Below are 18,387 nucleotides of genomic sequence, written 5' to 3'. Positions count from 1 at the left end.
ATTTTGAGGCACCTTCCCAGCTGGGACGTGTGTGGATCGAGTCATGGGAAAAAATCTGCTGGTGGCAACATCCTGTGCCACTAAGACAAGGGTATCCAAGGCATGGGCAAGGTCTACATCATCTCCGAGTAAGGCCTGGAGGTCTTGGGCTAGGTGGTTCACATAGTCTGGATCAAAGGCACCGTCAAAGTGGATCTGGACACAAGCGGGCATGGGAGGGGTCCTTCACCAGCATAGTAGCAAAAATTCGAAAGGCTAGGTGTGAGTGGTAAGCACCGAGTGGAAGAGGAGGCACAATAAAGTCATGTATTTGTGAGGAAAAGGATAAGGGGCCTTAGCAGGTAGTCCACTATACTTGTCCCCCTACCATGCGGGAGGCAAGTGAGCCCGCGAGATCTATGATCAAATCATAGGCTGCGTCCAAATAGATGTCGTCCATACCCTCTCACGTGTGGTGTGTCTGTTGAGTGCCTCACTATCCCAAGCTCTGCTGCATCAAGCTCCGGTACTATGAGGGAATCAGATGCAAAGTCAAGTAGGCCCACTTGTCCATCACCCCTCTGCGCTAAATCACAAAGAGGGAGGATATCTCCCTCCATAGAGAGCTCTATGATGCCATAATGTATCATCTCATATGAGCTAAGTCCCTTTGTGGTGATCTCACGTGCATAAGATGACAAATCTGGGGGGAAATAGCACACCGCAATAAAGATCGATCGTGTCTAGCTGAACTTGTATCCGCATATGTTTGGCATGCTCCTCTCTGTGTACCACAGATATAAGTGGTCTCAGATGTGATTTGAAACAGGCAGCCATGCTCCAAGAGCCCCGTATCCCATTGTCTCTCCTTAACCCTCTCCTATGAGCTAACTCCCATGTGTATCCTGTCACTATGGGCAGCCCTCTCTCTCGGCTCTCATGTGTCTCCGTATAGAAGATCATGTCTCTATCAGTGTATGTCTCCAAGAAACCCCCCCCCCCCCCCCCCCCGGATCGGACCAAAGGGTTCCACACTGCCATTTTCAGTCCACTTTGTACGCTCATCCCATGGGCCCAACACCGTCATAACTACCCATCTTCCTTCAGTCTCATAGACCCATCGGTCTTCCGAAGACTCTAATAAAATTTCTTTCTTTCTTTTCTTTCTTCCCTTCCCTGTCTACTCTCTCTCCAATAATCACTTTACCATCCTTGTAGGCAGCCCATTTCCATGCTTCTCTTGCTGCCATCACGTGCACCATTCCCTCCCTCCGGTGCCTTGTTGTAGGACAATGAGTCATCATAAATCATAGTTCCTTTCCAAATTACCCACATGCTGAGTAGGGTAGACCTATCCATAGCAGTTTTGAGCTTCATCATCAATGTTCTCATTGGTGTCTTTGCCTTGCCCACTCTCCAAGCTGTCTCACAAGTGAGATTGACCCTGTCTTATTGAATAAGACTTTGGCATCTCCCATTGGAGTGTCTCCCACTGTTAGGCCTCTGACCGAGACATTTAGTGCCTTGCTAGCCCTTCTCTTTTCTTCCTCTAGAGCTTCAAAGATAAACTCCTTCTTGGGGGCTGATGTCCCTTTTCTAACCACATCTTTCCACTCCCTCATCTTTGCCTCTCCCTTGTTCATTTGTTGTTTGAGTTCAGCATGTGTCTCTTGCATTGCTTCCATAGCTGCAATATCTTTTTTGAGAGTGGCATTTTCTATGTCATTTGAGTTCAGCATGTGTTCCTTGCATTGTTGCTTGCATAGCTGCAATATCTTTCCTATTTTATGTTTGAGTTCTTCCATGGCTTTGCAAGTCCCCTTCATGTCTTTAAATTGCTGCACTTCAATAGCCAAAGCATGTATCTTGTCTTAGAGTTTGGTTCTTTTAGATATGCACTCAGCTTTTTCCTTCTCCCATTCTTCTCTTTTGGCCTTTTCTTTTCTCCATTCTTCTTGTATTTTCCCTCCTTGTTTTTTCACTTCAGGTAGTGTCTTATCCATGTGCCATCTTCAGAAGTGTTTGGAAAAGGATCCTCATGGGGAGATTACAATCTTAGGGTGGTGTGGTAGTTTCTGGTTCGAGGGCATGTGTGGCCAGTTGGGTAGCATGGTGTGATTGGTCCATGCACAAACACTCGATGGTTATAGGTCCATTGGTGTAACGTGGCTGACCAATGCATGGAGGAGACACGGCATCTGCATGGCGTTCACGCAGCAACAACTAAGGCGGCAACTGAGGTCCATAAAGCTACTCAATGGTGCCATTGTTCAGTCTCTTTGTTCGAGCCACTTGAGGCTCTCTGTGTCACTAGACTTAGTATCTCCGAGCAGCTGTTCATAGGGTCCTTAGTCGAGTCTATTGCGTTATACAGGCAACAAGACTAGTAGGGATGAGCATGAGATTTTGTGTCTTGTATGGATTGATAAAATAGAAGCTTCTCCTTCATATACGTTGTCGCAATTGTTTGACTTCATTATCTGAATGTTTTTAGTCCCTCTGAGGATTTGATTAAGAATTTGCAACACCATCTTATGTGAGCTCATAACAGAAATTGTAACGTCATGATATTGCATGTATATTGAGAGCTTAAAATCTAACAGTGGTATCAGAGCTCCTAGGTTCGTGAGAAACTATGAGGAGTTGCATGAGATTACGTGATTATTCCGTGCATGTCAGTTCTGCATGTCGAGGAGCTCAATCCGAAAGGAATTTTTTCCCACGAGAAAATAAGACACCGAGAAGTAGAAGTTGTTGTAGAAGGAGACTGCCACTAGACGTACTGGCTGAAGCTTGCTTTAGAGCGTTGTTAAACGGTTCGGAGCAATAGAAGGCTTCTAGGTGGTGGCTATGGAATTCACAAAGAAGCACAAATGGCTAATAGCTCCCTTGTGAAACTCACAAGTCATAATTCTCCATCGTGGCAGCTACCTACTCGACTTGACTTGATGCAAAAGGGTCTGTGGGGTCTAGTGGATGGAACAGACAAAAAGCCGGATGCTGGACAAGATGCAACAGCTTGGGTCCAGAGAAATGACAAAGCAGTTGACTGTTGGATTGAGATGGGCTCTTGGGTCAGACTACTTTCACCATGTCGACGTGAAGAAATCGGTAGTAAACAATTGGAGAATTTTGGAGACTTTGTTTGGGGTTCGCCTGAAATACTAGACCGAGAAGTAAAAGTTGCCATAGAAGGAAAGTGCCACTAGACGTACTGGCCAAAGCTCGCTTTAGGGTGTTGTTAAATGATTTTGAGCAATAGAAGGCTTCTAGGTGGTGGATATGGAATTCACAAAGAAGGACAAAATGGCTGATAGCTCCCTCGTGAAATTCACAGGTCGTAATTTCTCATCGTGGCAGCTAGCTACTCAACTTTATTTCATGCAAAAGGGTCTCTCGGGTCTAGTTCATGGAACATACCAAAAGTTGTATGCTAAAAGACATGCAACAGCTTGGGTCTAGAGAAGACAAAGCAGTTCGACTGATAGGACAGGTGCTTGGGTCAAACTACTTTCACCAGTCGATGTGAAGAAATCGGCAGCAGAAAATTGGAGAATTCTGGAGACTTTGTTTGGGGTTCGCATGAAACACTCTAAGGCTATCTTGAAGCATGAGCTTTATGACTTACACATGAATGAAAAGGGAAATTTGGGGACATTTCTCGATAGGATGCAAACAATCTTGAGGCAATAGCAAGATCTAAAAAGCTAACGGTGGTATCAAAGTTCCCAGGATCGTGAGAAATTGTGAGTTGCAAGAGATTACGTTAGGGTTCCGTGCATGTCCGTTCTCCATGTCGAGGAGGTCAATTCAAAAGGAATCTATTGAGTCGGAAGAGCTTGTTTTCCCACGAGAATATAAGAGACCAAGAAGTAAAAGTTGTCGTAGAAGGAGAGTGCCACTAGACGTACTGGCCAAAGCTTGCTTTCGGGCACTGTTAAAAGATTTTGAGCAATAGAAGACATCTACGTGGTGGCATTGAATCCACAAAAAAGGACAAAATGGCTGATAGCTCCCTTGTGAGATTCACAAGTCAAAAATCATGTCGTGGCATCTAATTAGTCGACTTTATTTTGTGCAAAAGGGTCTCTGGGGTCTAGTTGATGGAATAGACAAAAAGCCGGATGTTGAACGAGATGCAGCGGCTTGGGTCCAGAGAAATGTCAAAGTAGTTGGACTGATAGGATGGGCTCTTGGGTCAGACTACTTTCACCATGTCGATGTGAAGAAAACAGCAGCAGAGAATTGGAGAATTCTGGAGATTTTGTTTGGGGTTCGTATGAAGCACTGCAAGGCTATCTTGACGCAAGAACTTTTCTAATTACAGATCAGCAGAACAGAAAATTATCTCAATAGGATGCAAGCACTCTTGAGGCAATTGCATGATCTCAAAAGCTAACGGTGGTATCAAAGCTCCTAGGCTCGTGAGAAACTGTGAGGAGTTGCAAGAGATTATATGAAAATTCCATGCATGGCGGTTCTGCGTGTCGAGGAGGTCAATCCAAAAGAAATCTGTTGAGTCGGAAGAGCTTGTTTTCCCACGAGAATATAAGAGACCGAGAAGTAAAAGTTGTCGTAGAAGGAGAGTGCCTTTAGACGTATTGGCCAAAGCTTGCTTTAGGGCGCCGTTAAATGATTCTGAGCAATAGAAGGCTTCTAGGTGGTGGCTATGGAATTCACAAAGGACAAAATGGCTGATAGCTCCCTCATGAAATTCACAGGTCGTAATTTCCCATCATGGCAGCTAGCTACTTAGCTTTATTTGATGCAAGAGGGTCTCTCGGGTCTGGTTGATGGAACAGACCAAAAGCCGTATGCTGAACGACATGCAACAGCTTGGGTCCGGAGAAGACAAAGCAATTGGACTGATAGGATGGGCTCTTGGGTCAATTAGACTGCATCAAACACATGCATGAGATGCGATACTTGCATCTGCTTGGCTGCCCTAGAGTGAGTAATATGGTGAGTGAATGTCTATGTGGCACATGACAAGTCACAAGAGAGAGAATAATGGACTGGTGCCATATGGTAGCTATCCCCTTCAACCACGATGGATGTATGTGGCCCCTTAGAATCCTATCCACAACATAACATCATGGATGTCCTAACCAAGGACTTAACGTCTACCTATGACTCTCTTTTACCTTTGATTAATCCTAACCAAAACTACACCAAAGGTAATTTAGTGAGCTAAGTCCATAGTAGTTGAATCTAGTTCGACTACCTTTTTGGATGCACAAGTCATTTTTGCCATAGACTATTCCATTGTTTAGCTCCATTCTTTTGTATTACAAAGGCCTAGTTCATCCATCACAAACAAAAAGGCGAGTTGAGGCAATAGGTTTCGTTTTATTCACGGTTGAGATTTTCCAATTCAGCCCTCCTACATCTTGTATACGTGCATTTTCAAATGTATTACATCTTATCAATTGTGGCAGCTCTTTCAGACCAAGCACAAAGCTTGAAGAGCAAACACATATCAATGATTAGTATTTTCTTCCGACTTTGGCAATAACAATGCCTTTGGTTTGCCACCTAAGGAAGGGTAGAAGGCATTGATGTAATAGGAAGGCATCATTTGAGGGAGGGCTGGTGAAAGCTTGGAGTCTTGGCAAAAACAAAAGAGAACAACAAGAAAAACTATGGAGGGCTGGTGAAAGCTTGGAGTCTTGGCAAAAACAAAGGAGAACAACAAGAAAAACTATGCCAATGTTGTAGTCGATTTATACGAATAGCTTAGAACCCTGCATATATCTGCCAAACTTCCTCATCCATCCTTATTCTCACAGGCAATGACCCACTATGACCTCCTACATTGTACAACTTTGCACTAGACAATACTCTAGGCCTCAAAACGTGTACTGTTTCCAGCAAGTCAACAGACCCATAAAGTTCATCTCTTTGTACCAATAACCTAATGATTCTCAAATGCCAAAAGAAGAAGAAGAAGAAGAAAAGAAAGTTATATTTAGATAGCTAGATAGATAGATAGATACCTTTGTAAGACTAGAATATATCCAATTGCACAAATTCAGATTTGTTTTGTTCCAAGTCTTGAAAATTTATAGCGGCTTTTGCACCATCGTTACCATGGAACGGCGTTCCGGAACGCTGGAATGCCGCTCTAGAAAGAAGGGGCTTAGGGAATGCCTGGAACATGGCCAGAACGTTCCCAGGCCACGTGTTACCAGGGAATGCCATTCTGGTGTTCCCAAAACGCATTCCAACCCTAACTGCCACGTTCCATGTTCTAGCCTGGTAAAAAACGCGGACGGCACTGAGATTTTGCTGTTTTTGCATATCCCACTGCCCGCCCTGCTCTTGCTCCAGCCTTTGCACCATCTACTCCCTTGCTTCAGCCTCCCTCCATCTTCTCCCATGCTCCAGCCTTCCTCCATCTTCTTCCTTCCTAAGGCTTGCTTCAGCATAGCTTGCTGCATCTACTCCCTTGCTTCAGCCTCCCTTTCTCCACTCCCCCCTTCTGTCCACTCCCTTCTAGTCTCTCAGCCCCCTTCTCTCCACTTTCTTCTACTCTCTCAAGCCCCTTCTCTCCATCCCTTATCTCCACTCTCCCCCCTTCTCTCGAGTCTTCTCAGCACACTCTCCCCCTTCTAAGTTCTCTAAGCCAACTTTATCAGTCCCCCCCTTCTCTCCACTCTCTCTCTCTCTCTTCTCTCATCCCCCCCTTCTCTCAATGGCTCCTCCCCGTGGCCTTGACCAAGACCACAAATGTCCATGATGGAAGGAGGTAAGACCTAGACCCGTCTATGACAAGAGGAGCACCTGTAATGATGAAAATTTTGGAGGCTCAGACTGAGTGCAGAGTCATGGATTGAAAGTAAAGAGGGGAGGCATTAATTGCTGCCCTACAAAATATTTCATCTACATATACCGCACTTTTCATGCACTTGAGATAGATTGGACTCTGAGGCGGATGGTGGACATTAGATCTCCACGGACACCCGTAACAAGCGGTACATTCTCTCGGTACGATGTGTTGCATCGGCAGCCCCACATGCAACAGCTTCTCCTTCTGCTTCTATTTCTATCTCCTTTGGGAGCACATCTTTTCACACACATACAGGGGATCCCACTTCATCAGCCCTCGGCCAGGCTAACCTTGTGCCCTCATGGCATCCTGGCACGAAGGCACAGTAGTATGGAGCAGATGTACCCATAGCAAAAGCCCGCAATCCTTACTCCATTGATATGGTGAAGGAGATTGCAGCCTTTGGACCTAGTTATACTCCTCCCTCACATGAGGCCCTATGCACCACAATTTTGGCAATAGAGAAGACCACCATAGAGCAAGCTTTGGCTCCAATCAATGACATATGGCTGAAATGTGGTATCACATTGATGGGAGATGGATGGAGTGACACTAGGAGCCGCTCTATTCAGGGTATCATTGCATACTCCAGAGGGGGCATCTTTTTCATTAAAGCTATTGACAATTCAGGGGTGAAAGTCAGCCGAGAGGTTGGCTAGCATTTGGATGGAGTCCATTGAGTATGTGGGGGCAGATCAGGTTATTCAGTTTGTTTCTGATGGTGAGAACTCCAACAGGGCAGCACGGGGGATTCTTTAAGAGAAGTACCCTCACCTTACCTTCACTCCTTGCATGGCACATGGGCTGAATAATCTCTTGAAAAATATCGGTAAGTTGGATTGGGTGCATCCTACCATTGATATGGGAATCTGCACCAGCGTAAGATAATTCAATATAGTTGAACAATTGATCACCACTTGGATGAAAATTCAAAGAACTTGCATGTCCGCTAAGGTGATAAAAAATATACCTTTGTAAGACTAGAATATATGCAATTGTACGAATTCAAATTTTTGTTGTTCTAAAGTCTTGAAAATGTTAAGCTGTTGGAGCTTTTGCACCCAGGTAACATATTTCGATATAGTTGAGCATATGATCACCACTTGGATAAAAATTCAAAGAATTAGCATGTCCACTAAGATGGAAAAATGTACCTTTGTAAGACTAGAATATATCCAATCGTACAGATTCAGATTTTTGTTGTTCTAAAGTCTTAAAAAGTCTTAGCTGTTGGTGCCTCTGCATCCATGTCAGATATTTCGCTATAGTTGAACAGCTGATTGCAATAATTGCGGTACAGATTGCAGTAATTGTAGTACAAAGTTACCCAAGTAATTGCAGTACAAAATGCACATCAATGGATACGACAAGCTCGAAGAAGGCGACCATCTTGATCAGCTTCACTTGCTCGCATATATAGCACATGGGCCTCTGCAGGTTGTCCTCTCATGAAATCCTGCATCCATAGACAATCCGTTTTGATAAAATTCCACCATCCTAAACAACATCACAAATCCCTTTTATTATTCTAGATACTATAGACTTATGATTTGAATCCAAAATCACCTAAAAGCCCAAGAGAACCTACTATTTCAGTTGCATTGTTCACAATTTTAATTACCTTTTCCATCCAGCCCTAGACTGTGGTAATCCATCATGACCTTGCAGTTGAAGACCTCTGGAACCACACTTAGAGACTTTTGTTTTATACAATACATTCGAAAAAACAGTGTTAATAATCAGTGATTGAGTTCCTTAGTGGTCAAGGTCAATCTAAAGTTTCAATTAAGGTGAGATCTACTCTCCGCTAAATGTAAAGGTCACTTACTTTTCTAGTGGATAGCATTCTCCCAGGTCCGTAGCTGGGTGAGGCTATGACTTTACATTTCCTTTATGCTGGACCATTACAAGTAAGCTAATTTAGTTTAGTAATTTCACACTATGTTGCACCGTTTCAAGCATGCTATTTTAGTTTAGTAATTTATTCATGCATGATCCTAGCATGCCTATCCCTTTTCATTGATCTATGGTCCATGGCATGAAATTCATATTGTTCAAAATGTAGTTCAGGTTGCGTGCAGCTGTGCACACTACATGATAGATCATGTAACACCAATATTTGTGCTTAGAGAGATTCACAAACTCGGTCACATTACACACTATCATGTACAAGCAGAGGGGAAAAAAAGTTAAGTTTCAAAAATTTATTAGTCATCCATGTACAAATGCCCATTCCATGATGCACAGCAGAAATAGCTATTGCAATATCGACCAACTTCCAGTGCAATTTTTTTTAAATGCAAAAATAAACTTCCATTAAGTATGAATAAGACCCGCTAGAGCAAGCTCAATGCAGTAATACTTAATCGCATGCATGAAAAAAAATCCTAAAAAAGAGGTACAAAATAACCAAGGTTGAGGCTGAAAATGCCATCTCAACCCTGTGGAGGACTCAAAGAAGGAGGAGAGTCCCTCCATTCCCATGAGGAAAGCAGTCCTCCTAGCAAAAGCTGCTCAAGAGGACCCTTGCATGCCAGTCTAGATGGCCATCAGTGTATGTATAGTGTCTGTCCATATACTGGCCACAGTCTGAGAGGGGTATCTAGATCCATCCAATGCCTCTGTGCAACTGGTCCATATATGCCACACTAATATACTCACTAGTATCTAGAATGGCCAGTCTCTGGCCACTGTGCATGGCCCATTGTGAAGCCTCCTAGAATGAGAAGATATTATCAAAGATGCTTCTGCCATACACTAAACTAGTATGCGTGTCATGAATTTCATAAGGTTGGGAAGTAACAGCTACAATCGCACACTTATTGCTTTGGTCAGAATTGGCTACCATGGTTAGCATTGTCCTCCTCTATGGCACTTTAAGCAGGAGGTGACCAGAGATGCTGGTATGCACACACAGAGAGATGGTTCGAGCGACTGGGGCTCCACATTGATAGACTCCCTCCCTTCCAATACAGTATGGGCGCTCCGTTTTCTCCTCTCCAGTCACACGAGGTCAACCAGGTAATCCGTGAGGATCTCTTACAGCTACACACATTATGAACCTGGTTGTGGAACCGAGCGAACTGCCAGTGAAGCTTAGCTTCTACAGACAACACTGCTTACATATCACAGAGGAGGGTTTCATTGACCCACCAGGATACACGTAGATGCACTTACCCCACTCACTGAGGATCTCTATTGGGCAGTTTTGAGTCTCCACATAGGCTTTGTATCGAGAGCGGCAAAGCAGTGCGCCTACCCAGGGAGAGGCGCATATGCACATTATGTGACATGCAGGAGGTTTAGACAGAGGAGCACTTCATCTTCAGGTGTCTTGTTTACTATGAGATCTGAGGGCGTTTCTACTGCCTCTTTAGAGATAGCTATAGGGTTTTTTCCCGATTCCTCTCCTATCTAGACCAAAGATGCTTGGCAAGCTTCATTCATGACGTAGTCAGGCACCGTGAGAGGATACTTCGATCACGGAGACAGGAGTAGACTTCTTCCTTGGCAGATCCTTCTCAAAGCTCTATCACGGGGTTCTTTCAGCCAGATCACTTTGATCCCCACGAAACGAGGCCTCGACATGATTGTGACTTAGAGCCAGTGACTCGACAGCTTCGACAGAGGGTTGACGAGCAGGTTAAACTTGGGGATATCCCCTCCCCGTTTAGAGTCCCGGCCGACAGGGGTTACTGCAGCCCTTGTTAGGCACACAGCTATGACTAGGAGACGTCACAGGGCTGCTCCTCTACATCCATCCTAGGACAATGGCAAACACAAGCATGGCAGTTTAAAATATTCCTGGCGCCAGGCATGTAATTCTAAATTCTCTCCCGCAACACCACCTACCCTACCACCTGACTCCCCCTCCCTCCTTTCCTCAAAGTGCCCTTCAACTCTCGCCCTCTGCTATTTTTGGCTGCCCTTTCTAGATTATCTTGGCAGTCCCTTGTGGCTCGTTCCTCCTCCTCATCTGCGATTTGCAGCAGTCTCTCCTCACCATCATTGTTCAGCCCCTTGCTTCTCATCTCTCCCTCCTGCGCCTTGCCATACCGCCATCTCTTCCCCTGTGAATTGCTTTGCACCAGCCACTGCGCATCTCACCCATTGCAGCCCTTTATCCCTTGGCAGACCCCCACTGCTGTGCATCCTTGCATCCCTTGGCAGAACCCCCTTCTGCATCTCACCTCCTTGCAGCCTTTCATCCCCGGCAGACCCCCTGCAGTGTCTCGTTGCAGCCCTTCATCCCTTGCAGAACCCCCCCTGCTGCGCTTCATCTTCTTGCAGCCCTCTATCACCTGGTAGCTTCCTTTGCTGCACCTTCCCTCCTTGCAGTCCCCCTCCATCTTGTACATCTCCTCTACCGCCCCCCCCTTCCCCCTCACTTGCGCTTTTGCAACAGCTTCCCTTGCGCTTCATATCCTCCCCATCACATTAGAACTGGAAGCAGCAGCCCCCTCACCCTGGCGTATCTCCTCCCTCCCCCCTCGACTTGCTTGCAGCTCCCTTCCCCCTAAGGCTTGCTCTGCAGCAACCCCCCCCCGCCCCCCCGCCTGCCCCTCTCCCCCCTTCTTAGCGACCTCAGCTGCTGCGATCTGCATCCTTCACATCTGTCCCCATCCGCTGGGATTTGCAGCTCCCTGGCACCTCCTATCTTCCCCTCAGTTGTGATTTGCAAGCCCCCCTCGATTGGGATTGGCCACCCCCTAGGAACTCTTCTCTTCCCCTCAGTTGCGACTTGCAACTTGGCCACCCCCTCGGACCTTATCTCGAGTAGGGATTATAATGAAAAATGAACAATAGGTAATTCATCAAGTCATCAAAGATGACTTATGGCAGGTGTACATCCATCGGGAATAGATAATCCTAGCACAACCACATGCCCACGAAATGGCCTTCTACAAGTCCACTTAAGCAAGGATTCCTTCATACAGGCACTAGGGTACCCACAATCCCCTTTCCATGCCGTGCTGACAGCCATGGGTCACCTCAGAAGTTCATGTCTCAGATTTCAGATAGAGGCAGTAATGTATGATGTTTGCTCTCACTATAACATGTAAATGAAGCTTTATCGAGTTCCTCATTTGGAAACTTACGGACCAGCCATTCCATCAAACTTTCACTTAGAAATGTTCATCATTTATAACACTCAGTCCCTCAAAATTAAGTGAGAAGGTGTATAACAAATTGCCACCTACAAGAACCCCAGAAGTAAGCTGATACTAAAATAATCCCAACATCAATTGCAGAAAAAAAATGACGGAAGTGCTGGAAAAATGATGTAAATATGACACATCATCTCCCAAATTGCCTTAACAAAGAAGTGAGCTTTGACAATTGCGTAAATTTGATCTAAACCCGCTAGCCCAAGTAATGCATTATCCTTTCCAAGGTGCGAACTATTTGTCTATGAAGCACACACAGAAACATATACTCATGTAAAATTAAGTACAAGAAGTGAGTTCATACTCAATGTAGAGCTATCCCAGCTGATAAGTCGCTAAGCAACAGATTTTAGTGAACAAGAACTACAAAACGTCTGTGAATGCAGACGAAACATCCAAAACTTATACTTATCACTATGGTAGAACAGAACACAAATTTAAGAAGTAGAGGCTAGATAGAACAGCATCTTGCTTGTATGTCATTAAAATAGCTCATACTGCAAACTATTACATACCATGCCTTTTAGATGCACTTTGACTGGACGACCTTCTAAAGCTTCCAACACTTTAGATTCAACTCCCTGCACAGACAACAACATACACATAGCCCCCGTCTCAGAAGAATAATTCAAACAAATATGGTGTCATTCTTCCATTCACTAGTACATCCATCTTTGTGCATATAAACATCTCTCTGCTAAAATATTCATCCCTATAAGTTTGTGACTGCAAAGGAGATAAAAGGTAGCTACAAGGAAAACATAAATTGCAATTGCTATTAAGCAAATGGAGATTTTTTATGCTATTAAGCAAATGGAGGTTGTTTAGAGAGTCGTAAAAGCTAGCATCATATGTAGCCAAATCAACCTACTTGCATCGTGTTGAGTCTCTGTATTTAATTGAACAGTACCACGTCTTAAATTCTGAGAATGGCAAGGGCGAATCACTACTTGAATGTGGTTATAAACAGTGTTGATATATGTTACTTGCATTCCTTTTCAGAACTTTCCAAAGTAGAACCGTGCTCTTCCTACAAGCAGAAAACTCTTTTACCGATTTTGTCTCTATGCAGTCTTTTTTATTAATGGAGCATAATTGGGAAGAAAGCCTATATAGCCAGCAACACGTGCCCCCCCCGCCCCCCCACCCCAAGTGTATAGCTTAAACCTGCATCATCTTCTAGTTAGAATTCACGTATTTACTATTTCATCTACCTTGGTTCTTCTAGAGTGAATATTTTACCGACAGCTATATCATCTATATCCTTGGTTCTTCTAGAGTGAATATTTTACCGACAGCTTGAAAACCTATGTTATTTAAAACTCTATGCAAGACATCGAATTTGGTACATTTAATACTCTCTTCCAATTGAATTCGGCTCAATGCATATGAGGCCTTAGAGCAGCCGCAAGAAATAAGTGTCGCGACTAGACCACCAAAGGATACTTCAATCCGTCAAAATGTCAAAAGCATCTAGAGAGGCTAGTCTTGCGGAAGCATTCACTCCGGTAAAAATTCCTACAAGAACCCTCCTTTCCTTGGTCTCCTTCCTCTACAGGAAAGCTCAGTAGGCCACTTGCCATTTGGAGTCCACCCATCAGTAAGCTACATCTAAATGTGCCAATTTGCAGCACTAGCTATCATCTTTCACATGTGGTCCTCCCTTACTATTGGGAATGCCTAGATGAATTGGAGCCCGATTACAAGGCCTTACCTTAGCATGTTGTTGGGTGCAGGGAGCAATGGAACTCAGAGTGAAATGCAAGGAGCCAACAACACTAGAAGGAACTAACCATACTTGCATATGGATTATGAATAAAGTATTTGGTGGCCTATATAGGCCCCAAAGTCAGCCGAGGAGTTGACCAATGAAGTCAACCGTCAGGTTGGCTGAAGTCCTAACTGGTCTACAAGGCCATACTAGGTTAAGTATGCTAGATACATCTCAGATATACCTCGAAACTATATCATGGTTGCACATACTTGCCCAAGATAGATATAGCAACCTATGATAGTACAACGAGATCAACATCACATAATAAATGGTCCCAAGTGTAGGGCATCTCGAAAAGCCTCAAAGTTGGGTCGTGGTAGAGCCTTCGTGAAGAGCTTTACCAAGTTATCCTCCATGTGAACGTAAGACAACTGTATATCTCTAGCTAATAGGCACTCTCGAACATAATGATGCATCTCAATGTGCTTGGTACATGCATAAAAGATAAGAATACGCACGATGGCAAAAGCACTCTAGCTATCAGTGTAGATCAGAGGAGGTCTGGCAAACATCAAGACCTGCACGTAACTTACTAAACCAAACACACTCTTAATTGGTTGTAAAGGCTACCCTGTACTCAGCTTACAACTTGAAGTAGCAATTGTGGGTTGCTTCTTGCTCAACCAAGAAATGCATGAAGAGACAAGCATGAAACAGGTTCCATTGTAAGACACCCTCATGTCATAACAACCGGCCAATCATTGTCCGCCGTGAATGCATGCAAATCTAGTGAAGACTGAGCACTATAGAACAGTACCAAATGTTATGTGGCCTTCAAGTAAAGGAAGAATCACTTTACTGCTTGCCAATGCTGTGTGTTGGGCTTGTGCATATACCCGCTTAACTAGGAAATGGCATACTACAAATCAGGCTGGGTATAACATAAGTAAATAAGGCAACCCAAAGCCTAACATAGAGTGGCATCAAATGGAACACTCCTATCTTCGAAGGAGAAACGGAAGCCAAGTTCCAATGGAGTAGAAACCAGCTTACAATCGTCGAATTGGAAGCTTTGCAAGAGATGTCCAATATATTTGGATTGACTCATCATTATGCCCGCCTCCACATTAGCAATCTCGATGCCCAAATAGTAGTGCAACCTGCCCATATTTGACACTGCAAATGATTTCTGCAAATCTACCTTGAAATCTGCAATTTTCTTGATAAGCATGTCATCGACATAAAGAATTAAAATAAGAAATCGTGATTCACTCTTCCGGACATAAAGATTGGCCCTTCTAGGGCTGCTCTGAAACCCAAGGCATAGCAAAAAAGAATGTATCTTGGCATACCATTGCTTGCTTCAAACCATAGAGGGCCTCTTTCATCCAACATACCTAAGTTTCAGGACCTGCAACCTCAAATCTAGGAGGCTGAGTGACATAGACCTCTTCCAATAAATCCCCATAAAGGAAGCCCATCTTAATGTCCAGCTGATGTACCTTCCAATCCCTGTGGGATGCAAGAGAAATGATGCACCGAATGGTCGTAATGTGCGAACTGGGAGTGAAGGTCTCCTCAAAGTCAATGCCATATTGTTGGACATAGCCTTTCGCAACAAATCAGACTTTGCAGCGGTCAACACTGCAATCAGTCTTTTGCTTTACTTTGTAGATCCACTTAGTGGCATGCTTGCTTGCTGGCAAGTCACCCAACTCCCATGTGCCATTTGCAAGAATGAAATCAAGTTCAGCTTTCATGGCATCCATTCTCTACTATCAAATGCATCCTTATGACAAAGAGGTTCTATTAGATTTAGATGCATGTAAGTTATAATCGACTGCAGTAAATTAACTTACGAGAATCAGATGAATGATGAGAGATACGAGGAGAACCAATTGATTATAACACAAAACTATTATTTGCTCAATGTTTGAGGTGCAACCCGCAACCAGGTTTGTTGCCAATACAAAACCAAAAACTTCTCATACAAAGAGCGACTCAACTAAGGACCCTATGAGCTTGCTCAACAACGTGCTACTGACACCGACTCTCATATGAGAGTTTGGACAAAGAGAGAGATCATTGTGTAGAGCACTGTGCTAAATAGGAGAAACCACCGCCTGAGAGAACCGCCTCTTGGATGTTGCTGCTTCATAGGATTGGTTGACCATATTCCCACTGCCACATTGTTGCATTCAAGGAGTCGTGGCTGGCCATGCATGGAAGAGCTACCACGTCCATTCTACCACTCATTTCAACCACGAATTATGACATCTAATCAGAAGCCCCTTCAAGTCTTTGGTAAGCCACTCTTTCACAACCTTAGGTAAGGCCACCCATGAAGATTTAGCCAACATTCCCCCCCCGAATCTGAATGGGGGGCAGATTAACTGACAAATCATCTAGAGAACTTACAAAATGAGCTGACAAAATGCCACCAAAGAAGACATCAATCCAAAACAAACTAGAACCAGTGCCAAAACAAAAAGAGCTTACTTGCTAGAGCCAAAGCTGCCCAAAAAGAAAAGTGACTCCCCACGAAGAGCCAAATCACACCAAGATGATTGCACACCCACAAAGAGCCATTACAATCCCAAAACGCACTGCTTAGCTTCTAAAATCACCCAGTTGTCTTCAATCATAGCAGCTCAATGATAAACTCAAAGCTCAAAAAATTGTTCTGCATACTCAAAAGTGAAGAAAGGCTTCAAACCAAAAACACAACGTCCATTCACAATTTTAATCATCGTCTACAACTAGAATTGAATCATTGTCTGCAATAAGAGTCAACTGGTCTTCAAAAATTGCTAGTCTCCTGCTGATATATGATCGACCTGAGCATCTAGAACAATTGCCATCTAAAAATTGCAAGTCTCCTACTGATATATGATGGACCTGAGCATCTAAACCAGTTGCCATCACAAGAAAATTCTGAAACAAGATCTTCGACCTAAAAGGTCCAATCTTCATAAAAAATGTCTTCAGTCACCACCAATATCTTCCAGCTCTTCCGTCATTGTAGCTTCCTATATGGCTCCATTTTGAATCAGCTTTGACGTTCTCTTCTCAGTATACTCACAATCAACAGACCTTCAGTGAAAACATCGATCACTTCGCAATTCTCTTAGAGAACCTCACGAATCAACTGTATCACTTGGACCCTGCGCAAACTTAATTGCCCACTGTTCTTTAGAATAGATGCTCAAATCTTTACGATGGTGCTCAAAACAACTTCAACCAACTCGACAGATGTTTATGATGAGACCATTCAGAACCTGAAACTGCTTCCATGCAGACTGTAACTTAGCTTAAACATCCTCTAGTGCCTCTGTGTCAATACTTCAAAGAAGATATCCTCCCAAACCTTCAAGAAGTAACTGTGACAAATTTCTTACAAAGACCATGATTAGAGTCTCAATCTCACAGATTCTCAGAAATTGCTCCCTCAAAAAGCCTGCTCTGATACCACTATTAGATTTAGATGCATGTAAGTTATAATCAATTGCACTAAATTAACTGACGAGAATCAGATGAATGATGAGAGATACGAGGAGAACCAATTGATTATAACACAAAACTATTATTTGCTCAATCTTTGAGGTGCAACCCGCAACCAGGTTTGTTGCCAATACAAAACCAAAAACTGCTCATACAAAGAGCGACTCAACTAAGGACTCTATGAGCTTGCTCAACAACTTGCTACTGACATCGACTCTCATATGAGAGTTTGGACAAAGAGAGAGACCACTGTGTAGAGCACTATGCTAAATAGGAGAAACCACTGCCAAAGAGAACCGCCTCTTGGATGTTGCTGCTTCATAGGATTGGTTGACCATACTCCCACTGCCACATTGTTGCATTCAAGGAGTCGTGGGTGGCTGGCCATGCATGCCACGTCCATTCTACCACTCATTCGAACCACCAATTAATCAGAAGCCCCTTCAAGTCTTTGGTAAGCCACTCTTTCACAACCTTAGGTAAGGCCACCCATGAAGATTTAGCCAATAGGTTCCTCATTACAAGCAATAGCAGTCAAAGAAACACGAAGCAAATTGCCTTGCATTTGTTTTTGTGCACCTCTAGTGCGAGCAGCCAAGGGCTCAACTTGCTTGCTGTCCCGTTAGAGTATTCAAGAGCCACCTTGAAACTCGTTTCTACTGTCTAATGACAGCCTGCTCCTCATCAACTGCTTGAGCAATGCATGATCATCAAGTGGCTGCAAATCAGGCTGGAACATTGGCAGCACAAATAGGCTATGAACTGCTAGAAGATATTGAAACCGATCTTGGAAAGTATCATCTGAATTTTTGAAGGAAGGTATGGAATCAAATAAATCGAAGGCTTCTACTCATGGCTGGTTTTTACAGTTCAGCCAAGGTAAAGCTGCATGCTCAGCAAAAATATATACCTTTGTAAGACTAGAATAAGTCCAATCATACAAATTTAGATTTTTTGTTGTATAACTTTCCTTTTGCTATTCATACTGCATGTGCCTATCCATCTCTCTAATTCCAACAAATCTATTCGGGTGTAGAGGGCACTGCAGGAGCAGAGGTGGATGAACCAGAAGTAGCAGTAGTGGTCGCTGTAGGGTAGCAAATGCCTGTGCTAGAGAGAGAGGTCGTGTGTGTGTGTGTGTGTGTGTGTGTGTGTGGTGGTGTGTGTGTGTGTGGTGTGAGTGTGTGTGTGTGTGT

General features: G+C 43.9%; 1 protein-coding gene across 1 annotated transcript in view; it reads right to left on the bottom strand.

The window, feature by feature from the left end:
• LOC147884597 (uncharacterized) overlaps positions 1–18,387 on the bottom strand; it is a 186,339-nt gene that overhangs the window by 10,557 nt on the left and 157,395 nt on the right. The window contains exons 10-11 of the mRNA XM_087397594.1: positions 12,492–12,557; positions 8,174–8,264 (exon numbers count right to left, since the gene is read on the bottom strand). Coding sequence (XP_087253720.1) covers positions 8,174–8,264; positions 12,492–12,557 — 157 coding nt within the window. The remainder of the gene's footprint in view (positions 1–8,173; positions 8,265–12,491; positions 12,558–18,387) is intronic.

This window comes from Dipteris shenzhenensis, chromosome 26 (assembly GCF_047967505.1).
Source record: "Dipteris shenzhenensis isolate YYH24624 ecotype China chromosome 26, Dip_SZ_1.0, whole genome shotgun sequence".
NCBI classification, from domain to species: domain Eukaryota; kingdom Viridiplantae; phylum Streptophyta; class Polypodiopsida; order Gleicheniales; family Dipteridaceae; genus Dipteris; species Dipteris shenzhenensis.
This window is presented reverse-complemented; position numbering and strand designations above follow the sequence as displayed.